Raw genomic sequence first — 17,824 nt, 5'->3', positions numbered from 1 at the left:
AGATTAGTAGTATGACACACAATTTAAAAATACATTATATTAAACAAATATGGATTCCAGCTGGTGCAAGATACTATACAGCAAATTAAGGACATTTTCAGTAGCACAAAGCTCAGTGTCATGAAACAAATTAGGGACAGAATGTGGTGTGACAGTGAATGTCATCCTGCTAAAAATAGCTCATTAATAAATTGGGAAGTTACATTTCATTGTGTCTACTTTATGTTACATCTTTTTGTGGCATTGTGCTTGGATCATGAGGGAACAGACCACTAAACCTTTGGTATTTGCCGCGATGTGATGGTAAATAGATAACTAGTTAAAGAAACAAACTCAATCTTTAGTGGCACATACAGTATACATAGATCTGTACTGACTTCTGTCATCTGTATAGGAAGTAAAGGCTTTATAGTTTAGGTTTTATTATATAGTGGTCTTTTGATATCCCTTGAAATCCAGTCGAATACCATCTTTGTCGATGGTAATTTCTTCTTGTGATATGTCCGGCCCACGGCCATTTTAATTTCTTCACCTTTTTGATGATGCCACAGACTTTTGTTTGCTTTCGAATCCATTTATTATTTTTCCTGTCTCTGCGGGTAACACCCAACATACATTTCTCCATACTTCTTCTAGTTGTCTAAAGCTTTTGAATTGTCCTTGCATTTAAGGTCCAAGTTTCACACCATACATGAGCACAGACCGGATACAAAGTCAAAACTTTCTTTTTGATGCACAGTGGTAGGTTCCCTTGAAAGATTGTCTTGTTTCTCCCAAATGCGGTCCATCCCATCTTCATTCTCCTATTGATTTCATTAGAAAGGTTTCCATCCATTGATACTTGCTGGCCAAGGTAGACTTAGGGGCCTAATCTAGTAGCTCCGAAGTGTGACAAACTGCTTCTTAAGTGCACTTATGAAACGGATTGGTACAGTATGCTTTGCTATTCTGTAAGCTCTTATCGTATTTCCAAACTGCGTCTAAACAGCTTTTAGAAGCAGTTTCACTCTTGCTCTGACAATTCGATTGGTTTGTCAAAAGAATCTCGAACTCACATTTTTTGCCCACAACTGCTATTTTAGTAGCTCCGTTATGCAAACCGCTTCTATAACTATTTATATATATATTATTTTTTATTTAATTTTTTTTCAATTTTAACACCATCGAGATTGGTATTAAAAGTTACATCCAGAGCCTGAACTATGGGTTTGGCTGATCAAGCAAAACCCATAAGTCATACTGGTGATAGAGTTCGCATCACATTTGGTCATTCCGCTTCTAAAACAAGTACAATCTGAGCGTTTTGGCTGTTAAATCGTGCGGGTTGTCACTTTTTGTTTATAAGCCGTTTAGAAGAAGTGATTTACAATAGACAATTTTTTTTTTCTCACATTTCATTCCGCTTCTTGTGAACATGCCAAACCGTGCGGTTCTAGGTCCATTTAGGTCTAGGTTCCATTTATTTTGATCTTTGTAGAATTGACACGTTTGTTGAACATTACTTTGGTCAAAGCCCACCTTCTTACTTGCTTTAACAAATTTTCTGATTTGCTTCTGGAGGTCTTCTGAACTTGTGGCAAAAATAACAATGTACTCAGCAAATCTTACATGACTAAAGTATTTAACATTGATTTTGATTCCTTTTTCTTCCCAATTCAATAATTCAATGTCTAAAACAATTCTTCAAATGTTGCTGTGAAAAGCTTTGGTGACATAGATGTATGTACTGTATATATGTATATCTTTATTTTTATTGCGCTGACACTTTACAAAGACAATACCGTACAAGGAATTATAATAATACAAAAGTACAGCAAATTCAGACAATAGGAAAATAAATCCCTGCCCTGGCGAGCTTACAATCTAAGTGTAACATGGTGTCTCCCTGTATAGTCTTTTTCACCATATCACAGTTAAATGTTCTTACATCTTCAGTTATATGTTTGCTTGCGGATCATTTACACAGCTCCGCATATTAAATTCTAGTTCTTGAGTTTTGTGATTGGTTAATTCTTTGTCGTTTCCTCAGTAACTGCTTTTTCTCATCTGATATTTTGTTATCCTGTTTTTTCTGCACTTTCAAATACAATCTTCCTAAGTTCTTCATAATTGTTTGTCAGTGTTCCTATGTATTTCAAGCAAGTTAAAGTGATTTTTAAGCTCTAGTTGAAATTCTCTACCTTTATTCTTGAGGTTCTTGGTGTTGATTGTTTTGGTCTTCTTTTTAATTGCACCTTTCAGTGATCACTCATTCTGTCAAAACCTTTTAGGACTTGTAGTCTTCAATCGCATTTTTCTATGTAACTATATATATATATATATATATATATATATATATAGTTAATTTAATTCTTTATTCCATTGGTTTCAGTCCATGTCCATTTTCTATTTTGATTTTTGTTGAAGAATACATTCATCTAGAAATGTTCACATTATGCAAATTCTACCAATCTGTCTCCACGTTCATTCTCGTTGCCATAACCATACTTACAAATGATGCTTCATCAATCTGCTAGCCACCAATCTTTGCATTAAATTATCCTTTGATGATCTTGAGCTGAAAAAATTATTTGCTGTTAAGTTGGTTGATTTCATGGTAGAAGTTGTCCACTTCATTGTCTGTGGGACTTGATGTTGGGGTCTTCTAAGGCCAACATTATCCCATTTAATCTTTTCAAGTTGGCCTTCCAGTTCTTGCAGTGCTGCTTCACTAGAGAGAGTTTTTGTTTAATCTTGAGGATTCTTAGCACCCTCTGCCTTCATGTCTTCTTCCTGGATGCTGTCAAGCGCAGGAACAATCTAGCCTTCGGATAATAAGGGAAATTTCTTTATGCTGTATTCCATATCTGGGGGTGGAAGCCTTACTTGCAATGTTGACCTCTTTTAAATGTTGGCAAGTACCTTCCCACATTAGCCGGATATATTGTTCAAGCTTTCATAGTATGGTTGAACCTGCGAACACAAGGGCCATTATACATCTTGAACACCTGTTTCTACCATCTCACTACTTTGTGACTGTGAGATAAGGATATAAATAATTATGTATAGAAATGAATGGTAAAAACCTATGTAGATATGTAAACATGTATTATTTATATGTTTCATGTTCATTATATTGTAAGTTTGTGTTAACTCTTGTCGCTATTATTATTATTATTATAGTCCGTACATTATTGGGACAATGAATCAAGGTGTTTCATCCTCACCGAATTTAGAGCTGCACCACAATTTCAGGTAAGTTTTTTAAAAGTGTCTTTAAATTGTGTAATTGTAATAACATTTTACAGAGATTATCTAGGTCAATTTTTGTGAGGATGGGAACATACTGCACAGTATGTAAATCCACTGCACTTTAAATCTTCCAAGATACTCCTCCAAAACAATGCTTTCTGTACATTACTTTAAGTCATGCCTTTTTGTAATAGTACATTTTAAAGATCCATAATTTCTGCCTTTTTTTGTATGGGTGTCTACAGTTTGTAATGTTTTCCTTTTTGTATAATGAACCAAGACATTAAAACCATAATCCTAAAGTTTGTGACTATCACATTGAGTTTTAACAGGGAAACATTATGGTAATATGGTCAATATCCGGAGTCTCACGTAAATGCATTTTTTAAGCTAGATAAAGCAGGGAGAACATTGGAAATTCTAAAGATAAATCCTCCTAGAAAGTATGAATCTGTGTCCTGACTATGTGGTCATCATATGTAATTATTTTCAAAATGAATCATTTCCATTTCAGATGGGTACTTTGTGCTAACCACACTGATCCAGTTAAAGGCTTCCTTGGAAGGTACTTGAGAAGGAAACTAATTGAAATAGAGATTGAAAAAAATATGAGAAACAATGACCTCATAAAGATCATTGATTGGATTCCAAAGGCATGGCATCATCTGAACAGCTTCTTAGAAACACATAGTTCATCTGATGTAACCATTGGTAAGTATAACCGTAATACTACAAATATACCTGGTTAGAATGTCTCCAATTTATGGAGAAAAAAAATCTGCATGCAGTTTTTTATATTAGAAATATAATTCAAAACATAATTATTTCACCTTACAAAAATAGCAAAAGAGAAATAGAAAGTTAACAAAGATTTTAATCAGATGGAAAAATCAACTTTTTCTTTTGTGATGAAGGGGGCTGCTAGACACCTGAAATATTCCATATTTTTTCTTCCAATTTGAATTAAATAACTAATACAATATGTGTAAATTATAAAATCTTTTCTTCAATTTACTTGCTCTGAAAGTACGTAGATAATTATTTAGGATATGTTGTAAATTTGTATTGTTCATTGCATCCGCTTGGTAGTACAGTATACCTTAGCATTATTAGAATACTAGTTTTCTTCTTATGAGAAAAGAGACTAATAGCATAAACATTGATATGAAAATATTAAGCAAAAGAATGAAATGAAACTAAATCTGTAATCTATTCTTAGGTCCCCGTCTGTTCCTTTCCTGTCCTATGGATGTAGATGGCTCCAAAATATGGTATACAGACCTTTGGAATTATTCAGTAATTCCATATCTTCTGGAAGCTGTAAGAGAAGGACTTCAGGTATAAACTAATGTCCTTTGAACTTTCCTCTAGACACATGATGTGCATGCTTTGCATGTTGAGAAACATGCTAATTTTACTCCAAATATGTATAACATGTCACTATTGTAAGATGCACATCCTAACCGCATACTAAAGCAACTTTTTCATTTTATAACTTGCTTTTTTGAAACAGGTTTTACATTCTTAAAACTTGGATTTGAAAATTCAAAATGTATTTTGCCCATTATTGAATAATTCAATGTATGTAAACTTTGAGCTAAATTTAAAAAATGTAATCTTTTTTTATTGTTTTTTTTTTTTGTTGTTGCTTTATTTCCCTAGATGTATGGTAAACGAGCCCCCTGGGAAGATCCATCAAAGTGGGTGTTGGACACATTCCCATGGAACACTGCTTCCTTACACCATGAATGTCCGGCCTTACTTCAGTTGAGACCAGGGGATGTAGGGTATGATGGATACACAACTGCCAAAGAGGGAACAACCTCCAAAAATGTTCAAGAGAGTGAAAAAGAGGGCGATCCATTGGTAAGTAGTGTAAAGTAAACAGCTGTAAATTTATTATATACATCATATAAAGGTCTTCTTTGTAGTATATTACACACGCCTAAAACTAACACTGTATTTGTTGCTTCCCAATTATATGTTATCAGTCGTTGTTATAGTACTCTCCTATTATGATGGAAATGTGAGAGCTTTTCATAAGGTTGCATACAATACAAATATGAATTCCCCATCTCTGAACTACTTTCTAATGCTGTTTTATGATGGAGAAAGTAATAATTAAAACAAGCTGACAAATGACATCTGATTTCTAGTTAACAACAGCTATCATGACTTAGAATCCACATTCATAAACTTTATATTAATTTAAATACTTTCCTCTAGCAATGGACAGTAATGGGCAATAATTAAACCAATACCATTGCAGTGACCATGTATTTACGTTAATTATGGTACAGTATGTATATTTTAAAAAGTACCTCATCTGATTTATATGAATATTTTATGTTCTACATACAGTAAATGGCATGAATAACTGGAAAACGTGTATATAATAATTCATACAGTGCGTTTTTCCATTTTATTTTGAGAGCTGATTTCTCATTACTAATTACTGATGAAGCAGAAGACAAAATTGACTTCTATTTGTTATACTAGTTGTAATTTAGATGTAGCACCTTCAATTAGATTATTTAATGTAAATAACAGTAATACATTTAAGTGCTGCTAATCATTTCTAAAACAAAAGCTTATTTGATCATAGTTACTAATCGCATTGATATTAGTCACTACAGTATGTACCAAGTGGTGCTGCTGTATGACTCAGATGCTTCACATTGACGCATATGTATTTATCCTCAAATACTGTACTGTACAGTATGTATTGCTTTCTTCTATGCCCCATTTCCACAGGAAAAGAATGGACGCTGACATTTTTTGTAAAACCAAGGAAAATGTTACGTCTTTGATCTATTTAGAAATACTGTATTTGTCTATTCCAAATGTGCAGCTCTGATTCAGTTTTGCAATCTTTGTTGCTAAGAATAGCTGTATCTTTTCCATGTAGAATATACAAATGTAGCTCCCTTGAAGGGATAATGCATTATCAAACAGAACACGGTTATCTAGTGTACTGGATTTAAATCTGGAATATTCCATTTTTATGATATAAGCATTTTATTTGAATTTTACCATGTTCACATTTCCACGTACCAAGGTAATTTTGTTTAAATTAAACTTTTTACAATTTCTGCACACTTGTGTGCCATCTCAGATCCTGTGGATTATCCTTGGTTAAGTAACAAAACCAAAAGGCACAGATACAAAACAAGACATCCCCTTCTAATATGTGTTTTGTGGCTCAACGTTTTCCTTATTAACCGTCTTCAAATCATTAATTTCTATGAGTTACTTTGACACTTTTCAAAATAGATTTTTATAAATAAGTGTGTGAACCATTTATCTCATTCATCTCAGCCTGATTGGCTATATTTAAGGTGAATTACTTGGTTATGTAAATATACAGATGACATTAAATTTAGCTTTTTTTTCTGATGGTAGAAATCGCGGGATCCCAGTCGCTGCTTCCCCCGGAGGAGGGTAATCCTCTCAGTGGGTGGTCCCATTCAGACATAATGGACCGCCAACAGCAGTCTTGGGAAGGTGCAGCTATCACTTTCACTGAAGCTGCTGCTGTTTGCTTTTTATGCCATGGCTTCAGTAAAAGTGAGTTGGCTATAGCTGTATATTAAAGGACCCACCTATACACTGTATACAGTAGTTGCTGAGTAATGGAAGTGTAAATATGGGTATGTAAAAAGTAAGAGTGGGTACTTTCCCTCATATTTTGGTTCTACTTTTTTTTGTGTTTTTGACATGGTTTAAGTTCTAACAAATGTTTGTGTTTCGGTTCTGTAATAGAAAAATTTGATATATTTGGGTTGGAATATTTACTGAATTGTGGAAAAATCTCAAATTAAGCAGGAAACTGCTAAAGTACAGTAGCATAACAAAGCATGAAAAACGATTAAAATAAGTATGAAATTAAAAAACAATTAGGAAACTAAAATAATCTAACTGAAAAACGTAATAAGAATTAAACAAAAAGAGATGGAGTGTAATAGGGACTTATCCCTGTTTATGAAACTGCCTCTAAAATCCAGCAGGGATCTGGTTAAGTGCAGCCAGGCAATTTACCAGACTCCACCTGTCTAATGAGAGCTCTGTGAAAGTGTCATGTGAGACACAGGAAAGGGTTCCTGTGTTCACAATTGGGCTGACATAGGAAAGCAGAGAAGCCTGCACACAGACACTGTCTTGAGCACAAAGTTGTGCTAAAATCAAGACACCCTGACACCTATATTTCCTGGACACAGAGGACCCAGGAACCTGCCAGAGACTGACATGGAGGGCCACCTGCTTAAGATACCTAGTGGGACTTTGGGGTGATAGGTTGGTAATGGGAATATCCCTACAGTCCTGCAGATAGGACTTCTGGGGAAGTAAGTTAGCCCTTATAAAGGGATAAGGGTTTGTTATTTTGTTGGTTTTTGTATGTTTAGCCTGGATAAAGGACCAGGCTCAATAAAGCCAAGATATAATTTCACCCTAAGCGGTCTCCATTTTATTAACCTCTGCATACATCTCCTACAGTTAAATATACCTAGATATGGACACTTGTCCTCGTGTTCTCACTTTGGGGTTTTGGTTTTAAAAACCTTTGTGGTTTTGGTTTGTATTTGATTTAGGAATGTGAGGTTCTAGTAGGTTCTGACTTCACTCAAATGTTTTTGCTTGTCTCTAGTAAAAAGTGATTATCTGTTTCACAAATATGATTGAGTCTATGTTTGCACTTCGTGAAGACAGCATGTAGGTAAATCAATATACCAAGGTGACACAGTGATGTTACAAAATGTATTATAAAGTATACTGAACTACACTGTGAACATAGCTAATTGACAATCTGGGTGCAGTCAGAATTCTGAAACTCTGAAGAGATCTGCTCTGGTATCCAATATTAAGTTCTGCTAACCAATAATATATGTAATAATATATGTACCCAACAAAAAAGTCCTCTGTGCATCTTTGCTGAATGTCTATGGATTTATTATTTTTTCTGAAGAACAAAGATGATGTGATTTAGTGGAGAAAATACAACTTCACATGGCAGTGATGTCCAAAGATCTCCTATTAGAGTTATTTAGAAAGGTGTTACTGTACATTGAAAGCTGCATATCCAGCTCCCCCTTTTGCAGCTATATTGAAGGCCATATATCACTTATGCTAAAACTCTCTAGCAGATAGACAATGAACCTGTAGGAGACACACTGTATAGCAGTCATTTTGGGGCTATTAATCAATTAACTGTTTTGCATTCAGACAGGCAGATATTAACCCCTTTCAGGTCTGACAACTGCTATGGATTCTTCCATCTCCAACAGTGTATAAAGTAGTTTGTAACTTACTTTAACTTAATTATGACCACACCCCTGAAGAAGTGTATGTTATACATTGCACTGGGTTTATAACCTATAAGTAGAATTTAACACTTTGACCCCCTCCCCCCCCCCTTCACCCCCTGACCTCCTACAGTAGCATCAAGAAAATGTGCAACAAATTTTTAAAGGAAAAAAAAATATTTTGTTTTTTCACATGTGGCAAACCAGTCATTAGTAGCACACACTTATGTGTGCATTCAAAGTGATGGTCTGAATAAATGTCGTCTTTAAATTAAGCAACTTTGTAAAAAGGATTATTATAGTGCAACTATAATGCTCATTATTCCTTTTCAAAATAATTTTAAACAATGAAAACCGTGTTTCAAATATTTCTATACATATTTTTATACAAGTCTTGTAATTGCATTTCACTGCATTGCATTTCAGCAAAACGTGTTCTGTCAGGAGTGCAATATGAGCTTGATAATGACCTTGTACATTTAATGTGCCTTTCTATTTTCAGCATTCCACAGGATATTCCTGATGGTCGATTCACCTCATATTTTGTTGTAATGCTTAGGTAAAATGAAAATCTAATAAATCATTATTAATTAATGTGCTACAACTGCCCTTATTAGTATAAAGAACATAGGAGGCAATGTTCATCTTTTCATAGATGAACAATTCCTTAACTAAGATAGATTGCTGCAGCAAGTCAGGAATAGCCATCCCTTTTTCTAGTGTTTTAATATTTCATCATAGATATTTTTAACTGTGAGTCCGAATTGATTATACATCTGTTATACATTGTGCAGTATTTTCTATGAAATTAAGAGTGACTTCGTAATCAAAGCTTCGGAGCTTTCACAACTCATTGTCCATAGTTAGAGTAAATAGTTTTGACATAATTTATAGGAATCTTTGAGATTGATTGAAATAATATATGGTACATAAACATAGTTTTTATTACTCGTTTCAGATGAATATGTTAATGCGTCTCCAAGAAGCAGCCAATTTCTCAAGTGCACAAAGCTGTGACAGTGATAGCACAAGCCACCACAATGACATTTTGGACCCTTCTCTCGAATCAACACTCTAGGGAAACGATTGTGGACGGAAAATTATTATTACAAATGTTTTTCACAGATCACTGCCAGTCTAAAAGCAGGCACATTGCAGCCCCAGTACCATGATGATGTGCTGGTAAGCAGAAGACCTGATTCTGAAAAAGTCAGGGAGAAAAATTGAAGTGGATAGCTTGAATTAATTTAATTTCAAGGCATTTCAATATCAATGGAGTAGAGTGAGTCTCCATTAGTCAACTGGAAAGGGCCCTTGACAGATAGTAAACAAGCAGATTGCACACTTGTTAGCCAAACTGGAATTATTTTGTTTTTCTCAAAGGTTTACAGCACAGATGTGTGTATAGTGTGTTTTCTTGTTTTACTATATACTGTATCAATTGTGCAGTGTTTTGTAATCCACTTCAAACCTCTGATGTATTGCACAGTGCCGGTCACATGGCTACATTGGTGTGATTGTTGTGTACTGCCTTCCATTCCAAACTAAATAGAACAAATTCCCCACAGAAAAGCACAAAAAGTACTGTGCAATTACCAGAACATCTACTGTGATATACTGGATAAGTGCCAATTTTAATTCTGAACTGCCATGCTCACAATTATGAACTCTGCAGTGTTTTTGACTTTTAGTATTTAAGTCACTTGTTTATATCATTCTATCTCACCAAAATGCTCTTTTTTAACCACCTGCCGATCCGCGTAAACAGTTTTATATACATTATTAATGATCACTGATTAAAGGCTTTATGTAGAGTCTCGTTTGTGTGAGCCTTGTCAGTAAAGAAAGAAAAACATTTCCTATGGTGCTGTCTCACTGCCTTAAGAATATTTCATGATGGTTTTACAGTTGCTCAAGAACCGTTGGTAATTTATGCTACTTTCGTTTTACCATTTACTATGACATATGTCATTTAGCACAGTATCTTTGTGTGTGTGTCATGATTTTGTAAAGATGATGTTATGAAAAACAATGATTACTACACACTGTAGTATTACTTTCTTGAGAGTAGATTATTTTTCTTAATCTCAGAAATACAGGTAAAAAAACAGCACATTTCTACCATCACTTCAAAACTGAAACAGGTGGTTTAATTTATTCCCTTTTTGCCGAGCCATTCTTGCAGAATAGATATTTTGAATGAATTTCCAGCAGAGCTGGGAATACAGTACTTGATGAAGCATGAGCACAAATATTTTATTTCCATACCCCAATCCCCTTTATAATTTTAGGCATGTTTTAATTGCTCTTATTGTACATGGGGGGTTTCAGTGTCAAAGAACACTGATGAAGTGTAGAGTTTTTATTATAAAATGAGTTGGTTTTGCACAGGCTACTGGGTGGGTATTGTAAATAAATAAGCAACGATGAGAATAAAATGCCTTGCACCAGTTAAATAAAATCAAACAAAACTACTTTGTAATTTATCCTGTTGGTATATGTTTCACTTGCTGAGATACCCTGTATGTTGTAAACAAATACAGAATGCAAAACTTCAAGCTGTTTTACCTGGTGTTTGTCCTGTACGTACAGTTGTTATGACTATGCAGCAGCTATCAATGCTACAGTGAGCATGTTTCAAAATCTATAACATTTAGGGAAATGTCAGGCTATGAACAGATTGCGTGGGAACTGATGGCTGATATGAATTTGAAATGCAACTGAACAAAAGCAACTAAACAAGCAAAACAAAAATTAATTCAAGGGCTATGGCATTGTGTAGAAAAAATAAAACTGATGCTACCTTCAACATCTTTAAACTGGTGCTACTAACTTTTCGTGGCCACCATTTGGTCATCTACTGTAATACATAATACAACAAGAGTAATCTATAAAGGGAAATGTAATGAACTGCATTTTCTAGTACAAACATTTCCTACACGGTGCTATTGCCCAAATGCACACCTTTAAGGATTTTATGCATGTACAATTCTGCCAAACTCAATTTTTGGCCTACAAATGTAGACCATCTATATTTTAGAACAGCAAAGCATATGATTAATGACTGGCTCCAACTTCCATGTGTCCGTTTATTATGTGGTCCCAACAAGCCTGCAAATATTTTTCAGACTTCTCTGGCATACTGTACACACCAGACATTTCCATATATACAGAACTTCCTGCAATACATCTCAGTGAGTACATGTAGTTTACAACAAAGAAAAATGTTTGTGTAACATTTGTCTGTATACATTTTATATTTTGTACATTTTTGATGTAACATATCATGTAAATAGACAGAAGAAGTGAAATAATTCATCTGAAAAGTTTTGTAGTCTTTGTAAAGCCCTTATAATAATAATTTTTGGTGTAATCAAACTTAATTGGATGATGTATTTTCTATGAGTTGATTGTTCTTCTAGCTTGAAAACCAGCTTGCATCTATTTTTTGCAGATGTGCGCAGTGTAACTGTCTAAATTATTATTTTGACATTAATTAAAGTGGAATTATTTATTGAATGGTGGTAATGTTTTCTTTGCATGCATAGATGTAATGTAAATAAAGGATATCAGGGACTTGTTTGATACACTCTATTCCAGTCTTAAAACTGGCAGAAGGCAACTAGAATCAGAAGTATAACACAACATGGTATTTCAAATTTTGAAGATAAGTCATTATCATCATGGTGAAAATATTGAGATAAACATTAAATATAGCTATGCTTCTGGATGCAAAGGTGAATGTATTCAAAACATATATCTAGTTCTAGAAACAATGTAATTATACACCTTAAAAAATATGCAAACATTTATTTTCATATCCTTTTATAAAACCACACAATTTCACTCCGTAAAATGGATATTCTCAATTCTCGTGTTAAAGAAGCAAAATGACACCTACTGTATGGCACAGAGCTTACTTCCCCTAGTCATTATTAGCTACAGTATAGAGTATGGGTATAATTCATAATTTGCCTATTCCAGTACTATTAATGAAATCGCATTCATTTGAGATAAAACAACTTCTTACTACCAAGTGTACTCTAAAACATATACTGCAATTTTCCCATTTTACAACAACAAGATTTATGCAGAAAATGGTTAAAGTTTTTCTTTCATGTAAACCAATGTTTTTGCTGTCTCCTTATTTTAAATCATTTAAAAGGATCTAAGCATAAAAGAAAAGCATTATTAAAGCAAATGCCGGGAAGACATCTTCCCTTGCTGGAGAAGAGTCCAGCTCCATTCAAATTAGTAAAACGGCTTCACAGCATATTTATTAGGGTCCTAAGAATATATACATCCTCTTTGACTATAATAGGGTAACTATATATACATCCTCTTTGACTTTAATAGGGTAAGAATGTATACATCCTCTTTGTTTTTCACAAAAACAATTATGACATTGTCATCCTCTTAAATACACCTCAAACTTATAGTATTTAATTAATGTAATTAAGCTTATTTTTCCATACAACAGGAAGCCTACTGGTAATTTAAGGTAAATGGCTTTATCAACAATTAGCAGATATGTGGATAATATACAGTAGCAGAAAAACCAAATATGCGATATTGGTAGCAAACCTCATATAGCATGCAATATTTTCCAAGAAGGAAACAAAATTCTGACTGACTAATGCAACTTACTGCAAGAATCAACCAACTAGTAAAAGAGGCAACCTAAACTTTGCCTTAACAGCCATCCATCAATGACAACTTTCTGCACTTCAATTATAAATAGGAAGGTGCTTGCTTCAACAATCTATACGAATCTGTGCTCATCCATGCATACATCTATCCATCATGTAAAACGTACTGTACATGCTTATAATTTTACATTCAAAAAGGGGGAAAAAATGGTTGGAGGAAGAGGGAGCTTTGCGTACAGTGCTGCATACTGTACATAGTTGGTGATGAACAGCCTCTGTTGAGCCTTGGCAAATGCATACTTTTTTCCAACAAAGCTGTGAAATTCTAAGTAAGACAGAGTTATGTATTATTGTAAACCTTACAATTCAGTGTTCAGCATGTTAAGCCATGGCTAGAAATAATGCTGCTTTTCTTCTTAATGTCCTAATATTGACAGACAAGCGCTGCTTTATCAGCTATGCCACCCACCAAACAACACAGTATGACTGAACATTTATGATTATCGTTTGTATCATACGCTTTTCCTTAAGGTATATATTAGGTTTTGATGAAAAATATAATTTTTGGAATCAAATGTTGGCCAAAATATTATCTAATACCCCTGCAAATGAACATAACGTGTTAATTTCTGGGCATACGGAAGACAAATAATCAACCTTTCCTGTGATGTAAACTTTGATACACTTCAGTATAACATGTTTGTTACTTTATAATTAACTTGCAAGTAGTAGTATTGATCTAGTAATTTGAGAAGAGGTTACAAGTCTTTTTTACACAGTTCAACCCAATCCAAATATAGATTTGCAAGGCCTTTTCATTTGTACTGTGTTATTTAAGGGTGCAACACATGCGTTGCTCTCACTGGAAATCAGCTTCATTGATAAGAGAAAGCAGAAGAACCTTTGCTCACAAGCCCTACATATCAGATAGAACTTGACTCGTAAATGGGATCCAAACGACTAATAACTACTGTATCATTTCTCACACTTATGCCCAAATTGACTTAGTAGAATACTTTAAGCATGATGAAAAATTGATATGTGCTTTTGAAAAGGATAAAGAACATCTCTCATGGTAACGATTCACAGTCTGAATTCTAAAGGTAGGTGCTCTTTATCTCTACATTTACAGTGTATACTGTACTTCAAAGATGTGTAAACTTTGATTTAGAGAAGTAAGATTAAATTTACTGTATGTGCAAAAGTTAACAGCAATAATCTTCCAGGAAGCTAAAGTATAATGAGCTAAGCTAAGTATTCTCTGTATATGTCATACCTATCTCTGTGCTCTTTGTAGATATCTGAGATTACGCTACTGGCCTGTGTGTGTTCATATACGCAGCATATGGTGTCTGTTCCTATTGCTGATTTAAAGTAAATGACACTGATCGCCCTGTTCTCCTTTCTTCCTTGATTTTGATTGAGGGTTCCCTACTCCTTTGTCTTGCACAGGAATAATCTTCCAGGAAGCTAAAGTTTTCCCCATTAGGTACAGAAATAAAATAACAAGAATGAAGGAATACTGCAACACAAGTGTAACATAGAGGTTTCCAATGACCAGTTAAAGGCACTATATCCTATCACAGTTCTGCAATACTTATTTTTGCGTATTTAGTTTTGTGCAGACGTGTTAACCTCAGGAAAACAACGCCTGGTAAACTTTATGTAACGTCACATTATGATCTCTAATTAGGGTGACCAGATTTTCAAAATGAAAAACCGGGACACTTAAAAAAATTATTTATAAAACAATGTACATCACGTCACGCCCCCGTTGCCATTGCAACGACACACTAACGTTAGGTGGTGACATGTTGCCATGACAATGTGGCATCACGTGATGCCTCGTCACCATAATGCATCCTGTTGTCATGTCAACTTGGAAGTCGCTGGAAGTCACTTCAATTTTATTTTTCCAGTGACCACAGCATGACGTCAGCGTCGCTGGCACTATAAGCACGGCCTTAGGCTGCGCTTATAGTGCTGGCGATGCGACAAAACAAATGTATTGCCGCTGTCGCGTGCGCTTATAGAAAGCGCGACGGGAGCAACGCTGGCGGCGCAAATTTCTGAAGCCGGTCAAATTTGATTTTTCAGAGGTTGTCGCCGCGTGACAGCCTCTGAACCAATCAAGGACCTGGTCCCCCGCGACGTCGCGGGAAAGCGAATTACAACTTTCGCTAGCGGCGACGGGTGACGTCAACTGTCGCGCGCACTATAAGCGCGGCCTTAGGTTAATTTCACACCTCAGGAGCCCCACCTATTTCCCACCCTCTACCCATGAATTTCTCTCTCCCCTCCGTCTCACTCACTCTCCCCCCCTCTCCCCTGTCTTACTCCCTTTTTCCCTCACTCACTCCCCCTCTCTCCTCTCACTCGCCTCTACCTTCCATCAATCTGCTCATTCAATCCCCCCACAAAATACATACCAAAAATACCCGCCCCGCCAATACATATTAAAAAGACCCACGCCACCTCAATAAATTTTTAAAAGACCCCCACCCCCCCACACATATTTTAAAAAATTGGGCCACACAGGTAAAAACATCATCATCCCCATATACCCACCCCCACATCTCCCATCTCTCTCCCCCTGCATCTCCCATCTCTCTCCCCCCCTGCATCTCCCATCTCTCTCCCCCCCTGCATCTCCCATCTCTCTCCCCCCTGCATCTCCCATCTCTCCCCCCCTGCATCTCCCATCTCTCTCCCCCCCCTGCATCTCCCCTATCTCCCCCCCTGCATCTCCCATATCTCCCCCCCCCCCTGAAGCTCCCATCTCTCTTCCCCCGAAGCTCTCATCTCTTCCCCCCTACCCCTGCAGGTCTCATCTCTTCCCTCCCACCCCCTGCAGCTCTCATCTCTTCCCCCCCATCCCCTGCAGCTCTCATCTCTTCCCTCCCACCCCCTGCAGCTCTCATCTCTTCCCCCCCTGCAGCTCTCATCTCTTCCCCCCACCCCCTGCAGCTCTCATCTCTTCAACCCCTGCAGCTCTCATCTCTTCCCCCCCTGCAGCTCTCACCTCTTCCCCCCCATCCCCTGCAGCTCTCATCTCTTCCCTCCCACCCCCTGCAGCTCTCATCTCTTCCCCCCCTGCAGCTCTCATCTTCCCCCCCACCACCCCCTGCAGCTCTCATCTTCCCCCCCACCACCCCCTGCAGCTCTCATCTCTTCCCCCTCACCCTCTGCAGCTCTCATCTCTTCCCCCCTACACCCCCTGCAGCTCTCATCTCTTCCCCCCACCCCCTGCAGCTCTCATCTCTTCCCGCCCACCCCCTGCAGCTCTCATCTCTTCCCCCCCGCCCCCTGCAGCTCTCATCTCTTCACCCCACCCCCTGCAACTCTCATCTCTTCCCCCCCCCATCCCCTGCAGCTCTCATCTCTTCCCCCCACCCCCTGCAGCTCTCATCTCTTCCCCCCCCCACCCCCTGCAGCTCTCATCTCCCCCCTGCAGCTCTCATCTCTTCCCCCCCTGCAGCTCTCATCTCTTCCCCCCACCCCCTGCAGCTCTCAACTGTTCCCCCACCCCCTGCAGCTCTCATCTCATCCCCCCTGCAGCTCTTATCTCTTCCCACCCCACCCCCTGCAGCTCTCATCTCTCCCCCCCACCCCCGCAGCTCTCATCTCTCTCCCCCCACCCCCTGCAGCTCTCATCTCTCCCCCCCACCCCCTGCAGCTCTCATCTCTCCCCCCACCCCTGCAGCTCTCATCTCGTCTCCCCCTGCAGCTGTCATCTCTTCCCACCCCACCCCCTGCAGCTCTCATCTCCCCCCCACAGCTCTCATCTCTTTCCCCCCCCTTGCAGCTCCCATCTCTTCCCCCCCTTCAGCTCCTATCTCTTCCCCCACCCCCTTGCAGCTCCCATCTCTTCCCCCCTTGCAGCTCCCATCTCCTCCCACCCCCTTGCAGCTCCAATCTCTCCCCCCCCTTGCAGCTCCCATCTCTTCCCCCCCCCTTGCTGCTCCCATCTCTTCCCCCCTTGCAGCTCCCATCTCTCCCCCCCCCCCTTGCAGCTCCCATCTCTTCCCCCCCTTGCAGCTCCCATCTATTCCCCCCCTTGCAGCTCCCATCTCTTCCCCCCCTTGCAGCTTCCATCTCTTCCCCCCCCTACCCCTGCAGCTCCCATCTCTCCTACCCCCTACCCTTGCAGCTCCCATCTCTCCTACCTCAGGCGGCTGCAGGTTCGGCGGAGGCGGCGCTCGCTAGCAGCAGGCACAGGAAGTGCCATGAGCGGCTGTGAGCGGGCTCTGGGTGGGGGAAAGCGACCCGGGGTGCTGGGGGGAGAGTGAGCCGGGGACAGAGTGCCGGAGGGAGGGTGGAGGGAGTGCTGGGATGCCGGAGAGAGTGCTGGGGTGCCAGAGGGAGGGAGAGCCAGAGTGCTGGGGGAGGGAGAGCCGGAGACTAGTGTCAGAGTGAGGAAGAGCCGGAGACTAGTGCCGGAGTGCCGGGGGGAGGGAGAGCCAGAGACTAGTGCCAGGGTGCTGGAGTTCAGGGGGGAGGGAGAGCCGGAGACTAGTGCCGGGGGGAGGGAGAGCCGGAGACTAGTGCCAGGGTGCCGGAGTGCCAGGGGGTGGGAGAGCCGGAGACTAGTTCTGGCGTGCCGAGGGAGGGAAAGCCGAGGAGAATCGGAGACTGGTGCCGAGG

The 17,824-nt window shown here is 38.6% G+C and overlaps 1 protein-coding gene across 13 annotated transcripts in view; it reads left to right on the top strand.

Moving 5' to 3' along the window:
* Positions 1-12,050, top strand: part of NAV3 (neuron navigator 3) — an 879,638-nt gene extending 867,588 nt beyond the window's left edge. For 12 of the 13 annotated variants that reach the window (XM_075600199.1, XM_075600193.1, XM_075600190.1 and 9 more), the window contains 5 exons: positions 3,163-3,234; positions 3,746-3,942; positions 4,451-4,569; positions 4,894-5,097; positions 9,490-12,050. In XM_075600199.1, coding sequence (XP_075456314.1) covers positions 3,163-3,234; positions 3,746-3,942; positions 4,451-4,569; positions 4,894-5,097; positions 9,490-9,609 — 712 coding nt within the window. In that variant the 3' untranslated portion in view covers positions 9,610-12,050. Of the gene's footprint in view, positions 1-3,162; positions 3,235-3,745; positions 3,943-4,450; positions 4,570-4,893; positions 5,098-9,033; positions 9,091-9,489 lie in introns of all 13 variants that reach the window. The other variant, XM_075600198.1, reaches the window with a different exon arrangement.
* The last annotated feature ends 5,774 nt before the right edge of the window (positions 12,051-17,824 follow it).

The sequence above is a fragment of the Ascaphus truei genome, chromosome 5 (genome assembly GCF_040206685.1).
Source record: "Ascaphus truei isolate aAscTru1 chromosome 5, aAscTru1.hap1, whole genome shotgun sequence".
NCBI lineage: Eukaryota > Metazoa > Chordata > Amphibia > Anura > Ascaphidae > Ascaphus > Ascaphus truei.
The sequence above is the reverse complement of the archived record's forward strand: the minus strand, read 5'-3'. Positions and strand labels throughout refer to the sequence as shown.